Source organism: Callionymus lyra, chromosome 2, assembly GCF_982586985.1.
Source record: "Callionymus lyra chromosome 2, fCalLyr1.hap1.1, whole genome shotgun sequence".
Classification (NCBI taxonomy): Eukaryota; Metazoa; Chordata; class Actinopteri; order Syngnathiformes; family Callionymidae; genus Callionymus; species Callionymus lyra.
This window is the reverse complement of record NC_141819.1, coordinates 9,566,033-9,584,912: the sequence shown is the minus strand read 5'-3', so window position 1 is coordinate 9,584,912 and position 18,880 is coordinate 9,566,033. Positions and strand designations below refer to the sequence as shown.

The window sequence follows — 18,880 nt, the reverse complement described above, 5'->3', positions numbered from 1 at the left end:
GCAGTTTTGCCTTCCGGTAGAGGTGACAGTTCAAATGTATCATTTTCTTTGAGTGAGCAAATCTCTTCCCTCATTGCATGTTCCCATTTTGGTGCCTCAGGTGACATCTGTGCTTCACCGAAAGTTTGCGGGACTCCACATACTGTCCTGTAACAATAGTCTACGCTTACATTTATTAAATCCTCATCTCTTTCATCTGTTATATAATCTTTAAGGTATTTCGGGGGTCTTCTCTCTCTCCTTGGGTAGCGAGTGCTGTCACTGTGTGACGGTTCTGACATCGTACTCTCTTCCCCTTAATTTTCTTCATTTTGATTCTTTAACTCCATTTCTGGACCCTCTTTAATTTTATGATGTTCCTTTCCATAATCCTGATAATCAGAATCTGATTCATTTGTTTGTGTTAGTTGCTCCGCATTTTTCTTTGTGATGAATTTCACCAATCTATGATTTGACACTCGTTCTTTGTCTGGATCATAAACCAAATATGCTGGGCTGTTTTTACTGTGCCCAACATATATGCCTTTTCCGCATCTGGAGTCAAGTTTCTTGTTGTTGTGTTTGTATGTATAGCATCCTGATCCAAACACCCACATTTTGGATAGGTCCGGCCTTTTTCCTGTCAACATGAAGTAGGGAGTGTTTTTGGTCCTGTCACTGTAACACCTGTTTCGAATGTGAGCAGCATTTTGTACAGCATAAGGCCACAATCTTTTAGGTAACCCTTTTTCCAACAGTTGACACCTGGCCATGTCAAATAAAGTTCTCCATTGTCTCTCAGCTGTACCATTTTGATGGGGAGAATATGGACACAATGTTTCATGTCTAATGCCTTTGTCTCTCAGAAGTGACTGGAAAGCATTCCCTGTATATTCTGTTCCATTGTCCGATCTTATACATTTTACAGTCCCATACAGAGCACAATCTGCCAAGAACCTTTTAGTTGCTAATGCTGCATCACTCTTATTTTTAAGAAAGTAAACAGATATTGCCCCGGAAAAGTCATCTGTAAATGAAATTGCATATTTATGCCCGTCTAGACCGGTTGGTTCAATGAAACCTTCTAAATCTGTATGTACTAATTCAAGGGGCTGACTAGCTTTCACATCTGCCGTTCTGTTTCTGTTATTTGTAAGTTTTCCTTCAGTGCATGTGTTACAGTCTATTTTACTGTTTCTGTCTGTGATCTGCATGCCCACCACCACATCAGGCAATTTCAATATATCATTTACATTGCAATGGCCCAATATCGTATGCCATGTTTTGACATCACAGGTTAAGTTTACCCTGTCATTGTACGTTTCCCCCCGGATAACCTTGTGTGTTTTCAAGTAGAACAATCTTTCGTGTTCCTCTAGAGGAAAAGATGTACCATCTTTAGCAACAAGTTCATTTTGTCCCTCTGCAAATGTCAATTTGGCTCCGTTATCTGTTGCTGCCTTCACGGAGAAGATGCTCTGGGGGTACGTTGGGATGTATAAGGCTCTCTGCAGTGTGGTTGTGACCCACTTTCCCTTGGAGTCCTGTATCATCACCTCTGCGTCACCTCGCTTGAGCGCCACCCTGTTCCTACGTCTTCCATCAGCAAGCTCCATGTAGTGTTTGGCCGGGTCAAACGACGCATCAAAGCGAGTAAACTTGTCCTTGTCCGTTATGATGTGTGACGTAGCTCCACAGTCCACCATCAGCCCATTCCTTCGTATGGTTGCTGTAGTCGCGGTAAAAGCAAATGTTTGTTCGTCCTCGTCATATCGCTGCTTCTCCGCTGTCTGTTTTGCGCCATCTCTGTTTGTTCTCCTCCTGCACGTCTCGTCGGTGTGTGTGGAGCTCCTGTGGTAACTGCACCACTTCGATGCTGTTTTTTGCCGACAGTCTCTGGCCAAATGTCCGCGATGTCCACATCCATAGCAGATCACCGATGATACATCCACTTTCATCACGTTGTCTGATTTTGGCTTGGAGTCAAACTTCTCCATCTCCTCGTAACTTCGGAGTTTGCTCTTGAACTGTTGAAACGTTAAGTCGTCACTGCTCTGTGTAATATGTATGGCAAATGGCTTGTATGTCTCTGGGAGGCCCTTCAAAATCATGGCGATTATTAGTCCATCGCCTATAACTTCTTTTGCATTTCGGAGTGACGTCACAGCTTTCTCAGCTCGGATGATAGAATCCGTAACCGTCTCTTTTGGATCCTTCTTGAGTGATGTCAACTCCGTGTATAATGCAATTATCCTGGGTTTACCTTGGCTGGCGTAGTGACTGCTCAGTATTCGGAGAGCCTTGCTGCCGTCGTCTGCAGCTTCTCTCATTACGAGCGACAAACTTGTGTCTTCTAGGAACTGTATTATTTCTGCATAGCATTCTTCATTCCTTTCCTCGTCGGGATCATCTGACAGTATGATGTCTTTCAGTCCCATTTGGCTCAGGTGGCCGAGGAACTTTACTTCCCACAACTCGTAATTGTTTTCATCTCTGTCAAAGACTAACCTTTGCCATCTTCCTCCAATGTTGCGGCTGGGCCCATAACCTGTTGCTTGTCTTGAGTCTTGCTCCATAATATTGCGAGGAAGGGAAAACTATCGTTCTTTGTTAGTACCTTTTATTCTAGCTTTGTCACAGCTCCGTTAGCACACCCGTCAGCAGCTGTGACAATCACATTTGCAACAACACACGTCACGCGAGTACACGCCTATTTAACATAAAGTGTCCACGGTGCGGTAAATTGACGAAAAATGACGTCATTCAACAATACATACATCCAGTGCATGGCAAAACAAAACATAACACAATAAACCAAAATAAACATGGGAACAGATCACTCAACAAGAATAAACCTCTGCAGCATCTCTGACCCTGACTTACACACAAAATAACTGCATCAACACTCATCACAGCAGCTCACATGCAAAAACTGCTGCACCTTTATTTCTACATTTATGGTAGATTGACATTGAAAAAATACAAAATTAACGTCTAACAAGCTGTTTTTTCCTCAAGATGGTGGCAGCAGCTCAGTGGATTATTAAACTCATTTCTTCTGGGTTAAAGAAAATTATTTTAATTTCTGTACAGTATAAACATGAACTTCTCAGCTGAACCAACTTCTAAACTCTTACATTTAATCTATTAAATCTACATCTACTTCTAAACATGTCTAAAGTCCACGATCAACACTGTTGCTGGATCCATTATTGGGAAAAGACCTTTAAATGGCTATTGTGAAATAAATACATACATAAATGTGTATATCTGGTATTCCATACAGGTAAACACGTCCTTCTCTGTTCAGTCTCTTAACGCCCTCTACTGTCCAGAGTCACAAACAACATATCTGTCAATCATTGATGCCAGACAAACATTTGCTGTTTACATTACATCTTCTGTCTGTTTCTTTTTTTAATGAATAAACCTGTCATTAAACTTTAATATTAACTTTTATTTTCAGTCATTTTTTTCAGTCTTTGCTTCTGAGCAATAAGTTAATAAGAATTTTCTCATGAAGTAAATCATGCCATTAAACCTCTATTTTATATTTTGAACTTGTCATATTCTCTATTGTTGATTCTTCTGGGATCCGCTCTGATGCCTTCACTGCTCAGGATGTCTCCCACAAATGTCAGTTCCTTCACTCTCAAGTTCTTTCGCTACGATGTCTGGGCTAAATTACAGAACTTGGCTTTCAGGTGAACTCAAGTGAAGGAACATTGCTTATGACGTCTACAGGGTCCTGTAAGTGAGGACTGACCAACATGAAAGTCATTAAATTATCTCTTTAAAGGCTTCAAATCTTGAGTCTGTGCTAGTTGTGTTCAATTAATCGGCCACTGATCATAATCAGCCGATATCCGTGAATTGGAGTTTGTAGCAGATAAAAAAAAACTGCTAACTGGCGGCTCATACTTTACCTCTTCCCGCCTGCACAGGCTCTGCACAGGTGCACGGGAACAAACGACAACAATCATGTCTGCTGTGTAAAGGTTTTAAACTGTGTGTGAGACCTATGTGAAGTTTACTTGCTGCTCATGGAAACGTAAAAATACCTCGAGGAGGAAGCACGCTAAAAGTCTTGGACGAAACCAATTCTAGTCGACATTTTCAGAAACAAACACATTGGGATAAAAAATAAATGGCATTGAATAGACTAGAGCAGTAGAACATCAATTATTGTGCATTAAATATCCAAGTCCTGTGGCCCCTGCTTCTTGTGGCCCCTGCAACCGACGTTTCACTGGTTTCACTTCCAGCGGTGACCTTTTCCACCACATTACAACCACTTAGCGGCAATTTCCCTGCTTTTGCCTATTTCCTAAAACCTTTTGAACATGTCCCTCATTGGAAGTTTTTTTTTCTCATAAGATCAGCTCAATTCACTTGAAGAACTAACTATGTCTGTGCACGATCCTGAACTGTCTTGGATCAAAGTCTGGAAGCTCATGAACCACATTGGTAGCTCACTTGAGCACTCTTTCAATGATGACATTTGTCGTGCTATCTTTCTGACACACACTTGGGAATTTATGATCAATGTTTCTTGTTTTAAGATTTACACCAGAAGTGATAAACTCTTGGTTGGTTTTGAAAATATAGATTTTAAAAATGTTATCAAGATTTCACTGACGCAATTGGTATTGTTCAGCGAAAGGAGGGAGTATGATCCATATCATATTCACCGGTTAAATTGTTTTATCACCAAAAAGAAACCTTGATAGAATTGAATCTTACAACCGTGAGTAAACTGCTCAAGAGAGCATCGCAAACGCTGGGGCTGCATCCCAGAACAACTGAATTGTTTTCTTTTTCTTTTTGCATTATTGTTATTATTTCTATTTCTTGACTTACTTCCAAAAGTGAGGAACGAACACAAAGGGTGTAAAAATTGAAAGAGTATATGAGATGATGTTCTTGGGAGTAATTTTAGATCATGAATTTAGTTGGAACCACATATAGAGTATTTTAAAAATAAATTAAATCTATTTGTATTATCTACAAAGTAGGGGATTTGTAAAACAATAATTGTCTTTGCATATTATACTATATTGTGTTGAGTTTTGGGGGAAATACGTGCAGGACATACATAAACCCTATGATTAAACTCCAGAAAATAATTTATAGAATAATTAACAAAACTTCCTATTAGTGAAACCACTAATAAATTACTAATAAAGTCTGGCATTTTAAAATATGTGGACATTGTACGTATAAAAAAACCATAAGAAATATTATTTCAAGTTAAGTATAAAAGTCTTCCCACCTGTATTCAACTTTCTTTTTTTTTTAATTAAGAGAAAAATGACAATTTAAGAAGTTTGTGTGTCTTTGAAATATGTGAAGTGAGAACTAATGTTAAATATACATGTTTCATTTCTGTGAGTAGAATTATGAAATGGACTTAGTGATAAACTGAAATTTTGTAGAACACTGGTGAAAAAATAAAAAAATACATTTAAAAAAATAAAATAAATGAAAGGGTAAAAACATTGAAGGGTAAAATACCAAAGGAGTACAACGTAAAATGACTGAAATGTGAAATAATTTAGTTTTTTAGTTTTGTGTGTTTTCTTCTGCTCTGTATAATTGATATTTTGGGTTATTTTATGGATTTCATGTGTCGAGTCAGTCCAGTCTTTGAAGAACATTTCATTCCACATCCAGAGCAGATCAGTGATTTGTTATCATCATGTTTCTTCTCACTGACATGAACTTTTTGATTCTCCACAGAGGGTGAACTTGACCGAGTGTTATTGGTTTCTCTCAAGTCATCGTTAACAGTGTCAGATTCAGAACACAGCGATCTCTGGTGGTCAGAGTGTAGAGGTGCATCCAAGGAGCTGGTTGGTTCTGGTTCTCCACAGTTGTCTCCATCAGATTCTGGTTCCTTTTATTGATTTAAACTCATTATTTTATCATATTCACTCTTCATCACGACAGTGAGGGAGGACTGAGTGTCTGCTTTTCCTTCTTGTGCTTTATATATTTCTTCAGAGCTGCACTCCTGCTTAAAATCTTCTTCTTTATTCACCAGCAGCTGCTGAACATCTGTGGAGACACATTCAAGCCACTGAACAATCAAACTATGATGATCTAATCGACATGGAAAACACTCTCATATTAGGTCTGCACGATTCTTCAATCACAATTTTCTTCCCAATGTGAATATTTATTGAACAAAAAAAACAATGATTATTTTTTTCTTATCGACGCAACCTTTGCATACTTTTAACAGTAATCCTTTCTGAACAATATTTATGTGTAACATGTGTAAAGGTGATGAGAGAGGTAGATGTTTCTCAAAATGTTATCCACAATTGATAACAAAACACAACATTTCCCATGACAACATGATCGTTGAACATGGCAGAACATTCACAAAAACCTAGAACATGGATATTTTTATGCAGCCAGCTTGAGGGGTATAGAGATGCACCGTATAAGGTTCCTGTTATTGACGTCTGGCTGGTTGACCGGGGAGGATTTTCTCCAGTCGTTTTTGTCGCTTTTACAGCTTCGTCATATTTCACTTCATGGTGACGTTTCAGGTGTTTGTATAAGTTCGTGGTGTTACCTTGTGGTGCTGATACTGAAGCTTAACACTGTTTGTAAGTTACGTCGTTTTGGTTTGAATCGCCTTCTTTGAAACCAAAAAACTTCACCACTGCGGAATGAGCACCTTTTGTTTGAAGGAGTGTTACAGTGAGTTTATCATCCTCACGGTCGGCTACTGCCATCACGTGAGCCCGCAGTCCACTAACGACCGTCAATTCAGCGCACACTAGAAAAACCTTGCGCGTCTATTGCTAAGATAACGGTAATGACGCTGAAAGCTACCTGATCCATGAGACCACTTGAAAATTGCAATAAAGAAACAGTAATAATGTTTTATGTTGTTTTTATTCATCCTGATACAATCCTGTTCTACTTTCTGTGGAGTAAATGATTGTAACATTTATTTAATTTATTATTTTTGAATATTTTTATTTTAACCAAAAACAATTGTGTCAATACGGATATAGCGGAAAATGTATCAAAACTCTGTTTTTGAGGTAAATTTGAAAGTAATATTATTATATATTATATAATTTGTCAATAACTACACATTTATATTAAATATCATAGAATTAAACTCTTAAAAGGTTAGTGAAGTATTCCACTGGATTATGATTCATGAAGACCTTGACTACTATCCTGGTAAATTTGGAGAGATTTTACTGATATAAATACATTGGTTAGTGTGATTGCTCTATATATGACATAACTTATGAGTTTCACAAAATGAAAATGAAAACTACGGGAGACAGATTCAATTATTAGTGCTAACCGTCAATGGACAGTAATGATAGTATCTATCTATCTTGATCTTTAGAACTTCCCTGATGTTTAGACAAATTTCAGGCCATCTGATAGTTTTCAGGTTTCATATATTCGCAATATGTCCTTCTTTTAGCATTAATTAAAGTCTGATTAGTTAGTGTGTCAATGAAGCTTCGTGAAACAGTGTCTTATTTTTTAGAGGACAGTAGCCATCAGCTTATAATGATGTGATTTCAATAGAATAGCTTTTCAAAGCAATAGATTATAGAGCAAAGAGTGACATCTAGTGGACTCAGGAAATAAAACTGTTTCATGAAGCTTCATCAACACATCACTAATTACAAGTTGACATCTTACATTTTTTGTGCAGCTAGATTTGCTTATTGTCATGAATTCATAAAAGGTCCAATTCTATTTCTCCTGTCTGTCCATAGGTACATTTGTAAGTCTGCTCGTCAAGTGTGAAGCTTCACATCATATCGTTTATTGTTCATTCTGTTGGGACCTTCTAACAAGGAGATCATTTGATATCTGCAGTGGACAGTGGCTTCATATTTCTCCCTCTCTGGAGAACTTCTCAACACCACCTAACAGGATGAGGATGATCAGAAGGTATGAGAAGGTCAGTTATGAATCTATTCAGGTGTCCATGAGGAGGTTGTGTGTGTCATGAGTTGTTTATTTCAAACTTTGTATGTCTGTGGATGTTAATGTTTGTCATGTGTTTAGTTTAAATACATGTTGAAGTTAGCAGAGAGTTCAAATGATCAGTATGTTTTGACTTCATGCAGAAGAGCGAAGAACAGGTGGGAGTTTGGGGGAATTTTTTTCTGTGGTGATTTACAATGGGCTTACAACCTATCATCACACGCCCTAGCAGGGTCACGATACAGAGTGCTACTTTAATTGATCCTATTTTTACTGATGTTAATGACATAGCAGGAGGTTTCCTTATAAATGATATAAGTGACCACCTACCAATCTTTGCTATCTATGACTGGAAATGCACTGTGAGACAGGCTCAGAACAAAAACACATACATTCGGGTCAGGACTGAAGGAGGGTTGAATTCACTGAATAATGAACTACTGAGGCAGAACTGGAACAATGTTTACAATGAAACAGATGTGAATGATGCATATGATTCTTTTTTGCAAACTTTTAAACACTATGACAAACACTCCTGTGAAAAACAGACACATCAGAAAAAGGAGGTGAAACCATGGCTTACAAAAACATTGATAAATGCCTGCAGGAAAAAAATACTCTGTACAGACAGATCATAAAATCGAGAACGATCCAGTCAGAAATTAGATATAAAAGGTACAGAAACAAACTAAACAGTATCTTAAATTAACGCAAGAAACAATACTACAGCAATTTATTAGCAGAAAACATGAATCATACTAAAAAATTATGTGATATTTTAAATTATGTTACTGACAACAAAACTGAGTTACCCCCTACTTTAAGTACAACATGCAGCAAGAGAACCCAGAAATCATAACAAACAGATTCAATTAATTCTTTGTGAACATCTGGACGGAGCTAGTCAAGGACATTCCGGTCTCACCCCTACACTGGGACCACTTTGATAAGAACACAGACATGAATCCAAACTCGTTTCTCACTCAGTTCTTTAAACTAAATAAGGACAGATTACAATTAAATATAAAGCAACCAAACAAATAAGTCCACAAAAGGTGGAGAAAATAAAGATGCAAAACAAACTCAAAAACATGCAAACAATGAATTGAAAATAATCCCAGAACTTCCCCTTGTGAACAGTCTAATGTCAGGATAATTGACTGAATTCAACAGAGTGAGAATTGGACAGACAGTTGAATATCACTTCACACGGAGACAAAACAGCATCGGTTTATAAGGTGACGAGGTGAAGCGACCACCTGACGCCGTACCGCACTCAGGCCTTGACGTGAGATGAACAATACATTAAAACAATCACTAGTTAAAACAATGATCAAATCAACTTGCGAGGTTGGTTTGAATAAAGAAACACATACCTGGGCGAGTGCAGTGGTGACGTGGAAGAGAGGAGGCTATCAAAGACTCACTCAAGTGGATCTCTGAGCTGTCAGTCTAAAATAGATTTAAACTTAGTTTGTGAAACTAATGTGACTGAAATGCTGACATGCTCGCAAACCTTCACGAGTCGCTCCACACTCACAAGAAACACCAGCTCACATCAGCCGCACACACACTACACAGGGACTCAGGTGGACTTCTTGTCCTGCTTGTCCACGACTGGTACCAACAAGATTTGCAGTTGAACAGCAGCGTGTAGTTGTCGTTCTGGTAGGATAACTCTGCATCATCTCACAGTTTCAGCTGCTTCTCCAAAACACAACATCCAGCTTCTTATCGGCCGACAGTCACTGAAGATCATGAGAATGTTCAGAACAATGTTGTCTGAGGGTCTTTTCTATCCACGCATTCTTCTCAAGGAGTTAACGCCCCCTACTGTCTGGAGTTACAAACAACATCAGTCAATCATTGGTACCAGAAACATTTGCTGAATGAATTTGATGAATAAACATGTTGCCAGTCATCATACTTCAATATTCACTTTTCTTTTCAGTCATTTGTCTCAGTGTTTGTTTTCTGAGAGATAAGTTAAGAATTTTCTCAGGTAGTTAATCATGCCATTAAACCTCTTTTTTAAATTTTGACATGCCACACACGTGGCTCCTCACTCCTTAACTTCTGTGTGAAGGCCCGGCCACAAGAACTTGGACGACACCAGCTTTACTGATGCATTTCTCACTTGGCTGAGTGGAAAGATCCTCTTTGTTTGGGGTCGTGTGTCAGAAAAAGGTTCTTTCTAGATGCCCAGTCTGAAAGTGCCTCAACACTATCCACTAGTGGGTATCTCCAGTCAGGGGGGTGGCTGCCCCCCACATACGTAGATGGCAGGGTGGGTAGGATAGGTAAGACCTGCAGGTCCTAGTTGGCACGAGGTGGCTTGTACACATGAACAATATGGAAGCTAAAGATAAATATGTTATCTTTCAAATTGATTGTTGTCTGTCAGACTGCACCTAGGAGGCAAGTCCATATTTGGCATGTGGAGTGAGGCACAGGAGGTCAAAGCCATTGATGGTGTAGCGTCTTCCTCTTTGACATCAATCCATCATTGGAAAGCGAGGACTTTGTTTGGCTGCAGAAAAGCCTTCAACATTTATTCGTAGTATTCAATGGGCAGCAGGTCCTACTGCAAGGTGATCTTGGGGCTGTTTGCTTTCGTGACTAGGATTCCTTAACTTGGCTCTCGGGCTTTGTCTCTTAGAATTTATTCTGCTGGAAGAATCCTTATTTTCCCTTGGCGGGCCTGGGTACTGACAGAGGATGTGACGTGAACGCTGATCCATTGCCCCCCAGGATGCCATTAATACGTAGAAGTATATTGTTATTTTAAGCACGTTTTTAATCTTTTTTTGCTTCAAAAGAAACTGTTTTATAAATATTACTTCCTTATACATTACTACTCTTGTCAACTAATAAGTAGTCTATAGAGAGAAGCTAGTTATCATCAAAGTCATTTACTTCTTTATTTCCTATTAATAATCATTTAATGGGGTGTTATTCAGATTAAACCTCATTATAATCACGTTACTAAAGGTGGACTATAGTCACAATGAAATAGCTACACTAGCACCATCAAGAGGCCACTGCTGGGATGACATATAGAGAGTGTGTGCGTGCATGTGTAGGTGTGTGTGTGAATTATTTTGGACAGAAGATGAACAAAAATAAAGTGACCAAACCAGTGGATTTATTTGAAAACAAGATCAGGGAACATCAAAGTATGTATTATATCACACTTGAATTCTAGAGTTCAGGTTAGCAAAAGTACAATTACTTTGTTTAAATACATGATGTTTATTAGTTTTGTGGAGAGATTTTCCTTCTTTGGTCTCAAAAGTTTATCTTTGATTCACTGCTTCCTAGCAAAAGCGTGACTATCCTCTAGTGGACAAGACAAGTAAAACAACATTATTGTGGCCCTTTTATAAACCAATACTACTAAAAACATCGTAATTTTACAATGAACTTTAACATCTAAATTATGTATTTCCATGCTTTACTTTTAAACTCAGGATCTAAAAAGTGATTTCATGGCTTTACTGCAGGAATCCACAACTTTCTTTGCATCAGGATCAGTTCAATGTGGAAACTGTTGTCATGGAGCAGACTTCAGAAAACAACCATTAAAAATATATAACAACATGAGCAGCAAACATATGAACCATTAGTTGTATATTTGGAGAGATTGAACATCTTCACATTCATCTTCTTGGTTGATCTGTAATTCCCTTCAAGTTATTTCCCTCTGTTTCTTCTGAGAGTCACTTGTCACGTCCTGAGACGTTACAGTCGAGCAGTATGGAGGTATTTGGATGTTTTTAAGTGTCTTTTTGGACGAAGATGAAGACGAAGACAACTGAGCTCCAGTCGCTACATTAAAATGAACAAACATTTTTGTCTATAACTCTAAAAAGAACAGATCACTCTCAAAATAATCCCAACCCTTAGTCGACATGAGGGCGAGTAGAACATGAGTTTGAATTGTGCGTGAATTATTACTTCATAAGTGTGACATAAAAAGACAACAAAAGACTTAAAACATCACATGATTCCAGAACTGTTTTAATAGTTTTATTTTACCTACTATTACATGATTGAGTAAATAATGTTGAATACAATCAACTGTTACTTTAACAACACACTTTCATTTGCAGTTAATGAAGGAAGAAAAACTCTCAAGATTGTCTCACGATACATTTGTCAAAGTGTAGATTCACTTGTCGATTATAACAATAATGACCAATTTATAAAATATATTATAGTGTGATTTTGAGGAGCTTGTGCAAAGAACTGTATGTTTTGAAGCTGTTTGACTAGACGATTGAATTTGTTGATCTTTTTTAATTCATGCTTCTCTCGCTCTGTTCCTCTGATGACATCATTTCTAGGCGACATGTGAGCCAATCTGTCACGATCGTGTTTAGCTACTGTTGAGAAGTTCAGTTTGAAAAAATAACCATTCAACCACTTACTTTCAGTGTTAAAGAGGTTTAACTAGAGAACGATCATAAAAGTAACAAACAAACGTGAAAGAAATCCAGCAGGTATGTTAGGAAACGTTTTACTTAATAACATATTTTCATATAATATCACATATATTATAAGTGTTTCTTCAGGGAGTCACTCTGATAGTCTCACTTTCTCTCCACCTCCAGTCGCAGCTTTTCAAACCTGTCAGGATGATCCAGATAATCCTGATCCTCCATCAAGTTCCTGTTGTTGTTGGACAGTAGGAGGCGCTGCTGTGTGTGAGTCCAGTGAGAGTGAAGACTGAGAGAAGAAGAGACATGAGGTGATGATGGTGGAAGAACAGACGTTGTCTTGACGATCATATACTGATCCAAACTGAGACGAGTCAATGTTCTGTCAAAATTCTTCTGAGAACTTGAGAGAAGAACCATGTGACTGAAACATCCCAGAATCATCTTGGATATCAGATTTGAAGATGAAGTCAGCAGCTAAACTAGCATGTAGCTAACATGAGTCTAGTCTAGTTGTGATGAAGATGTTCAAGTGAACACATGATTCAATATGAAGTGATTCATGTGTGAAATGATGTTTAAAGTGACTCAACATTGTGAGTTGATGATCAAACTCACGTCTGATTTCAAATATTTGACAGAAATATTTCTTTGTTCTCCACTGACAGTCAAACTGAAACTATGTTGATGTTGAAGCTCCTGAAGAGTTTTGAGCTGAAGGACTTGAAGATTTGGAATCAGAGCTTCACTTGATACTGTAACTGTGAGTCTTTAACATCTGCACGTTTGTTCTGGAATCTTCTTCATCAAGTCCATATCCACAAAGACCTTCAACTGCTGTGTCAGCAGATGAGCTTTGATTGAGCTTTGAAGTCAATCCATGGAATCAAACTTACCATTCATGGCTGAAGGTCTAACCTATGTGGTCTACAGTTGTCCAGCCTGGAGGAAGAAAGAGTCAGAAGATCAGATTCATTTGATTCAGATGTTTCATGAATATTGTTTCATTCTCAGTGGACGACTCAGTCAAGACTGTTGATGACAACAAAGATGGATCTATAAACAGGCTGCTCAGTCTCAACTGTCTCCTTCATGCTTCCACTGGTGTCCAGCAGGAGAACATGGAGGAACTCAGAGTTTGGATTCATGTGCTCAGTTCAGATGAAGAGTCTGATCATCAAATGTTCAGTCTGAAGATCTTTGGAGTTCAGTCAGTGAGTTCTGCTGCTCTGTTCATACCTGAGAGTCTCCAGTCTCCAGTCTGGACTCTTCAGTCCAGCAGACAGCAGCTCCAGTCCTGGTCCTCCTGGATGATTCCCGCTCAGGTCCAGTTCTCTCAGGTGGGATGGGTTCAATGTCAGAGCTGAGGCCAGAGAAGAACAACCTCTCTCTGAGATCTGACACATTGACAGACTGAAATAAAGGAGAAACACTTTTAGAAACTTATCAGAACCAAGAGGAGATGATGTTCTGACCTGAGAGTCTCCAGGTGACAGTGTGGACTCTTCAGTCCAGCAGACAGCAGCTCCACTCCTGGATCCTGCAGCTTGTTGTCACTCAGGTCCAGTAGAGTCAGACTAGAGGACGGAGAGCTGAGGACTGAGGACAGAAGTGAACAACTTCTCTCTGACAGTCGACAGTAGCTCAGCCTGTGAAAGAGACGAGTTTCATCAACAGGTGACTTTTTCAATTTTCTATTTGACAAGAATTGAAAGAGTTTATTTAAAGACAAACTCAACTATTTACATTGATAAGATCTTCAGTTGTGGTTTGTTTTTGATCGAATGTGTTCATGTTATGGTTGATTTGATGTTGATGGACCAGATGAAGAGAAACTATGGAAGTATATCAGTGTCATCACAATATTGAATGGTGTCAACCTTTCAAATGTTGAATTTATTTTTTGAATAATTTAATATTAAATAATTAAATAATGTGTATATTGAAGGTTACATTTATTTTTATTGAATAGTAATAATTATGTTTTTAAATGAGTACAACTTTTTTCAAAAATACAGTTTATTATTGTAATTAACAAGTATCCTTTTAAATTCATTATGAAAATGTCAAAGTGTTCAAAATCTATTATAAATGCTGGTATGGAATAATAAATTAAGTAATTAAGTAAGAAATATTTATTTATATAGCGCTTTTCGAGACCAGGGTCACAAAGCGCTTAGACAATCAAAACAATACTCAAAAAAGTACATACTTTAAAGATCAAGATAATACTGAGAACAACACAGGAGTTCGAGAAATTCAAGGAAAAGCCTGAACAAATAGAAACGTCTTAAGGTGTTTCTTAAAGGAGTCAGTAGATCCATCAAGCGCAAAGACAGAGGAAGATTGTTCCAAAGCTTAGGAGCAACAGCCTGAAATGATTTCTCTCCTCTGGTCCTGAGCCGTGTGCGTGGAACCATAAGTAGATTCGGATCCACAGACCTCAGAGCCCGAGCTGGGGTGTAAGGCTGGATCAGATCAGTGATGTAAGGAGGAGCCTGACATCAATCAATCAATTAAACAACTCGAGATTCAATATTTTTAACAAGTAGCCATTAAAATTTAATTTTAAAACGTGAAAGTGTTTAAAATCCAATTTATAATATATATTCAAATTATTAAAATAAATGATTCAGAACATAATTCTATGGTTAAAAAAATTATTTGATATTGATATTTTCTTACAACACACTTGGTTGTCACGTCAATACTTCATCTCTCGTGTCCTGTTTGTGGGGGCGCTAATCCTCTAAATGAGGGTGAAGAAGTCGTAACCAGCGGCTGATGAAGATGACGAGTTAACAATAGTGTCAGTACACGATGAGGGCAGCCTACACTGTACAAAAACAAACAACTCACCACACATGGATTTCCTAAATGTTACAAAATAAAATGTTCATTTCTGGATCTACTACCTGAAAGAATCAATAATCAAACAGAAATATCTTCTTCACATTTGAAGTTAATCTTACAGCAAATGACATCAACTTTCATTGATCTCTTTACATCCACCACACATGATGACTTTAACCACGTCTTTAAAATGATCATCAATATATGATTTGACTGTTAACTGATGCTTTTACAAAACTATACTTTTTATATGTGTCAGTGAAACTGAGTCATTTATAATTGTATTATTTATCTTCATAATGATTTTATTCACACAGTTGCAACAGTAAATTCAAGTAAAAACAGTAATTTATTGAACACAATTGACTTTGAAATGACTTGTTAATGTGGTTCAGTTAGTCAAAGTCACCACTCTGAGTCTTTTCTCTGTCACAAGACAAATGTATTTATGATTCCTTTAATAATACTGACGTGTACAAAATACTTATTAAGTTAACAAAGATCTGCTGTTTTTCTGTTTATGTTTTAAGTCACCGTTGATGGTTGTTTTGACTCTGTTGGTTTGGACTGTTGCTGAATGAATTGAAGTCTCAGTGAAAGACATGACAAACAAAACTTATTGGCTTCAATGTACATTTTTCAACATATTTAGATTTAAAAGAAGCTTTAAGTAATACCTGAAATGAATATTTTAAATTAAATACATGCAGTCGGACAAAGAGGGCTATGAAGACTAATTTGTTTTTATTATTTATTTTTATAGAACACATTTCCTGAGAAAAGGACAAGAGTTGATTTTTGTATGAAACAGTAAAGTTAAATAAAGCTGCATTTTTATTGATGTAACCTTCGTCGTTTTGTTTAATTCAAGAAACTTGAATTTAAGATGAAGATTGTGTAGAAATCAGGCTCAGAGCTGCTGTGAAGGTCATACATGCTAACTTCAAGTTTATTTTCCATAAATAAATGTTTTGTACACATTCATTTGTGTATACGCAGTATAATTAATGAGGCTACATGTTTCTACTAATGTCTTCTGAGCCAGTGGGCAACAGGTTGAGGGTTCAATTCCAGGCTGACCTGACATCCTTTTTCCTGATCATAAAACATGAATCAAAACTCTTCTTAGTCTTTAAACATGTTTACATGTATTTGTGTTGTGTTTCTCTGAGTCTTTCAGAATCTATGTTTTCATCACTGATCCTCTGTCTCACATCAATTGAATGCATCAGGGATGAGAGGGCCCTGACCAAGAAGGATGAACCAATAGCAAATGTTACAGAATAAAAGCTTGTCAGTGGTTGACTTTCTGTCTTCAAGTATTTCATTGGTCAACAGCTGCAGAATGATGAACTCAGCAAAGTGTGTGTGTTTCATGTCCTTCAGTTGAAGATGAACAAACACAAAAGTTCATTCAGGGAACAAGCCAAGAAAACATTGAGACAGAAGCAGTTGTTAGTGCTGTGATAGTCCCACATTCTGACCACAATCAACTTTGAAATATGTTCTTTTGATTATTATTCATTTTCATTTAAAGTTGACGCTTGTTTGTTTATCATTACAATGATTTATTAAGATGATATTTTTATAAACTACGTAACATCTTTACCTGCTACACAAACATACAAATGTATCTATGAGCTGCTTCACTGAAGAACAAAGTGATGACAGACTTTGACTCGTGTTTCCACCTCTGACTTTACATTTGAGCTTTGATGATGTAGAAAAGATGATGTTCTGACCTGAGAGTCTCCAGGTGACAGTGTGGACTCTTCAGTCCAGCAGACAGCAGCTCCACTCCTGGATCCTTCAGCTTGTTGTGACTCATGTCCAGTAGAGTCAGACTAGAGGATGGAGAGCTGAGGACTGAGGACAGAAGTGAACAACTTCTCTCTGACAGTCGACAGTAGCTCAGCCTGTAAAAGAAACGAGTTTTATCAACAAGTGACTTTTTCAATTTTCTATTTGACAAGAATTGAAAGAGTTTATTTAAAGACAAACTCAACTATTTACATTGATAAGATCTTCAGTTGTGGTTTGTTGTCTGCTTCCTCTCTAATATAGTTCAGTCAAAGTTTCTTTCAAACCTTTGATACCAACTATTGACACGTCATTGATTCATGCTGGACTTTTGAACATCAACAAGTGTTTGATTGAATGTGTTCATGTTATGGTTGATTTGATGTTGATGGACCAGATGAAGAGAAACTATGGAAGTATATCAGTGTCATCACAATATTGAATGGTTTCCACCTTTCAAATGTTGAATCAGTTTTTTTGAATAATTGAATATTAAATAATTAAATAACTTGTATATTAAAGGTTGAATTTATTTTCATTGAATAATAATAATAATAATATTTTAAATGAGTAAAAGTTTTTTCACAAATATAGTTTATTATTGTAATTAAAAATTATCTTTTTAAATTCATTATGAAAATGTCAAAGTGTTTAAAATACAATATAAATGCTGGTATAACAGAGTCACCAGACAAAACCAAAAGAGTACCGAGCTACTTGATCGTACTTTCAGACAATCATGTGACACATAGACGATCATGTGACAACATCAAAACATCTATTTAGATATTTTCCTGACAATGTGTCAACTTCGTTTTAAGGTCTGGAGTTTAAAAAGTCTTTCACTACATCTCAAGATCAATCTGTGGTTTCTGCCTGTAATAGACGTATCAGTCTGTGTAACAAAAATAATTGAATCAATATTATTTATTTTTTAAATATTATAAATTAGAATATTAAAATCTATGTGTAAAAAATGAGTCCATTATTCAATGAAAACCAAATCAACCTTTTAATATTCAGATGATTGAATTAAATTATTCACAAAATAAATCTATGATTAAAAAAATACAACATTTCAATAAAATGAAAATTTAAATTAAATCCTTCAATTCTCTGATGACACTGATCTACTTGCATAATAAACAAACCAAATGTTTTTCAATATTTAGTTCATGAGCTGAAAATAGATTCAACTGCTCCAACAGGAAGTGACATTTATACTGACGTGTACAAAATATTTATTAAGTTAACAAAGATCTGCTGTATTTTTGTTTATGTTTTAAGTCACCGTTGATGGTTGTTTTGACTCTGTTGGTTTGGACTGTTGCTGAATGAATTGAAGTCTCAGTAAAAGACATGACAAATAAAACTTATTGGCTTCAATGTACATTTATCAACATATTTAGATTTAAAAGAAGCTTAAAGTAATACCTGACATGAATATTTTCAATTAAATACATGCAGTCGGACAAAGAGGACTATGAAGTTGAACCCCTTTGTTTTTATTATTTATTTTTATAGAACACATTTCCTGAAAAAAGGACAAGAGTTTTTTTTTGTATGAAACAGTAAAGTTAAATAAAGCTGCATTTTTATTAATGTAACCTTCGTCGTTTTGTTTCATTCAAGAAACTTGAATTTAAGATGAAGATTGTGTAGAAATCAGGCTCAGAGCTGCTGTGAAGGTCACACATGCTAACTTCAAGTTTATCTTCTATAAATAAATGTTTTGTACACATTCATTTGTGTATACGCAGTATATTTAATGAGGCCACATGTTTCTACCAATGTCTTCTGAACCAGTGGGCAACAGGTTGAGGGTTAATTTC

General features: G+C 36.8%; 1 protein-coding gene and 1 pseudogene across 13 annotated transcripts in view; one reads left to right on the top strand and one right to left on the bottom strand.

Annotated features, from left to right (window-relative positions):
* The window catches only part of LOC148085274 (uncharacterized), a 78,640-nt gene that overhangs the window by 34,174 nt on the left and 25,586 nt on the right, over positions 1–18,880 (bottom strand). For 12 of the 13 annotated variants that reach the window (XM_087783426.1, XM_087783428.1, XM_087783431.1 and 9 more), the window contains 2 exons: positions 16,991–17,164; positions 13,871–14,044 (listed from right to left, as the gene is read on the bottom strand). In XM_087783426.1, coding sequence (XP_087639552.1) covers positions 13,871–14,044; positions 16,991–17,164 — 348 coding nt within the window. The remainder of the gene's footprint in view (positions 1–13,870; positions 14,045–16,990; positions 17,165–18,880) is intronic. The other variant, XM_087783438.1, reaches the window with a different exon arrangement.
* Positions 8,154–8,815, top strand: LOC148085275 (uncharacterized; annotated as a pseudogene).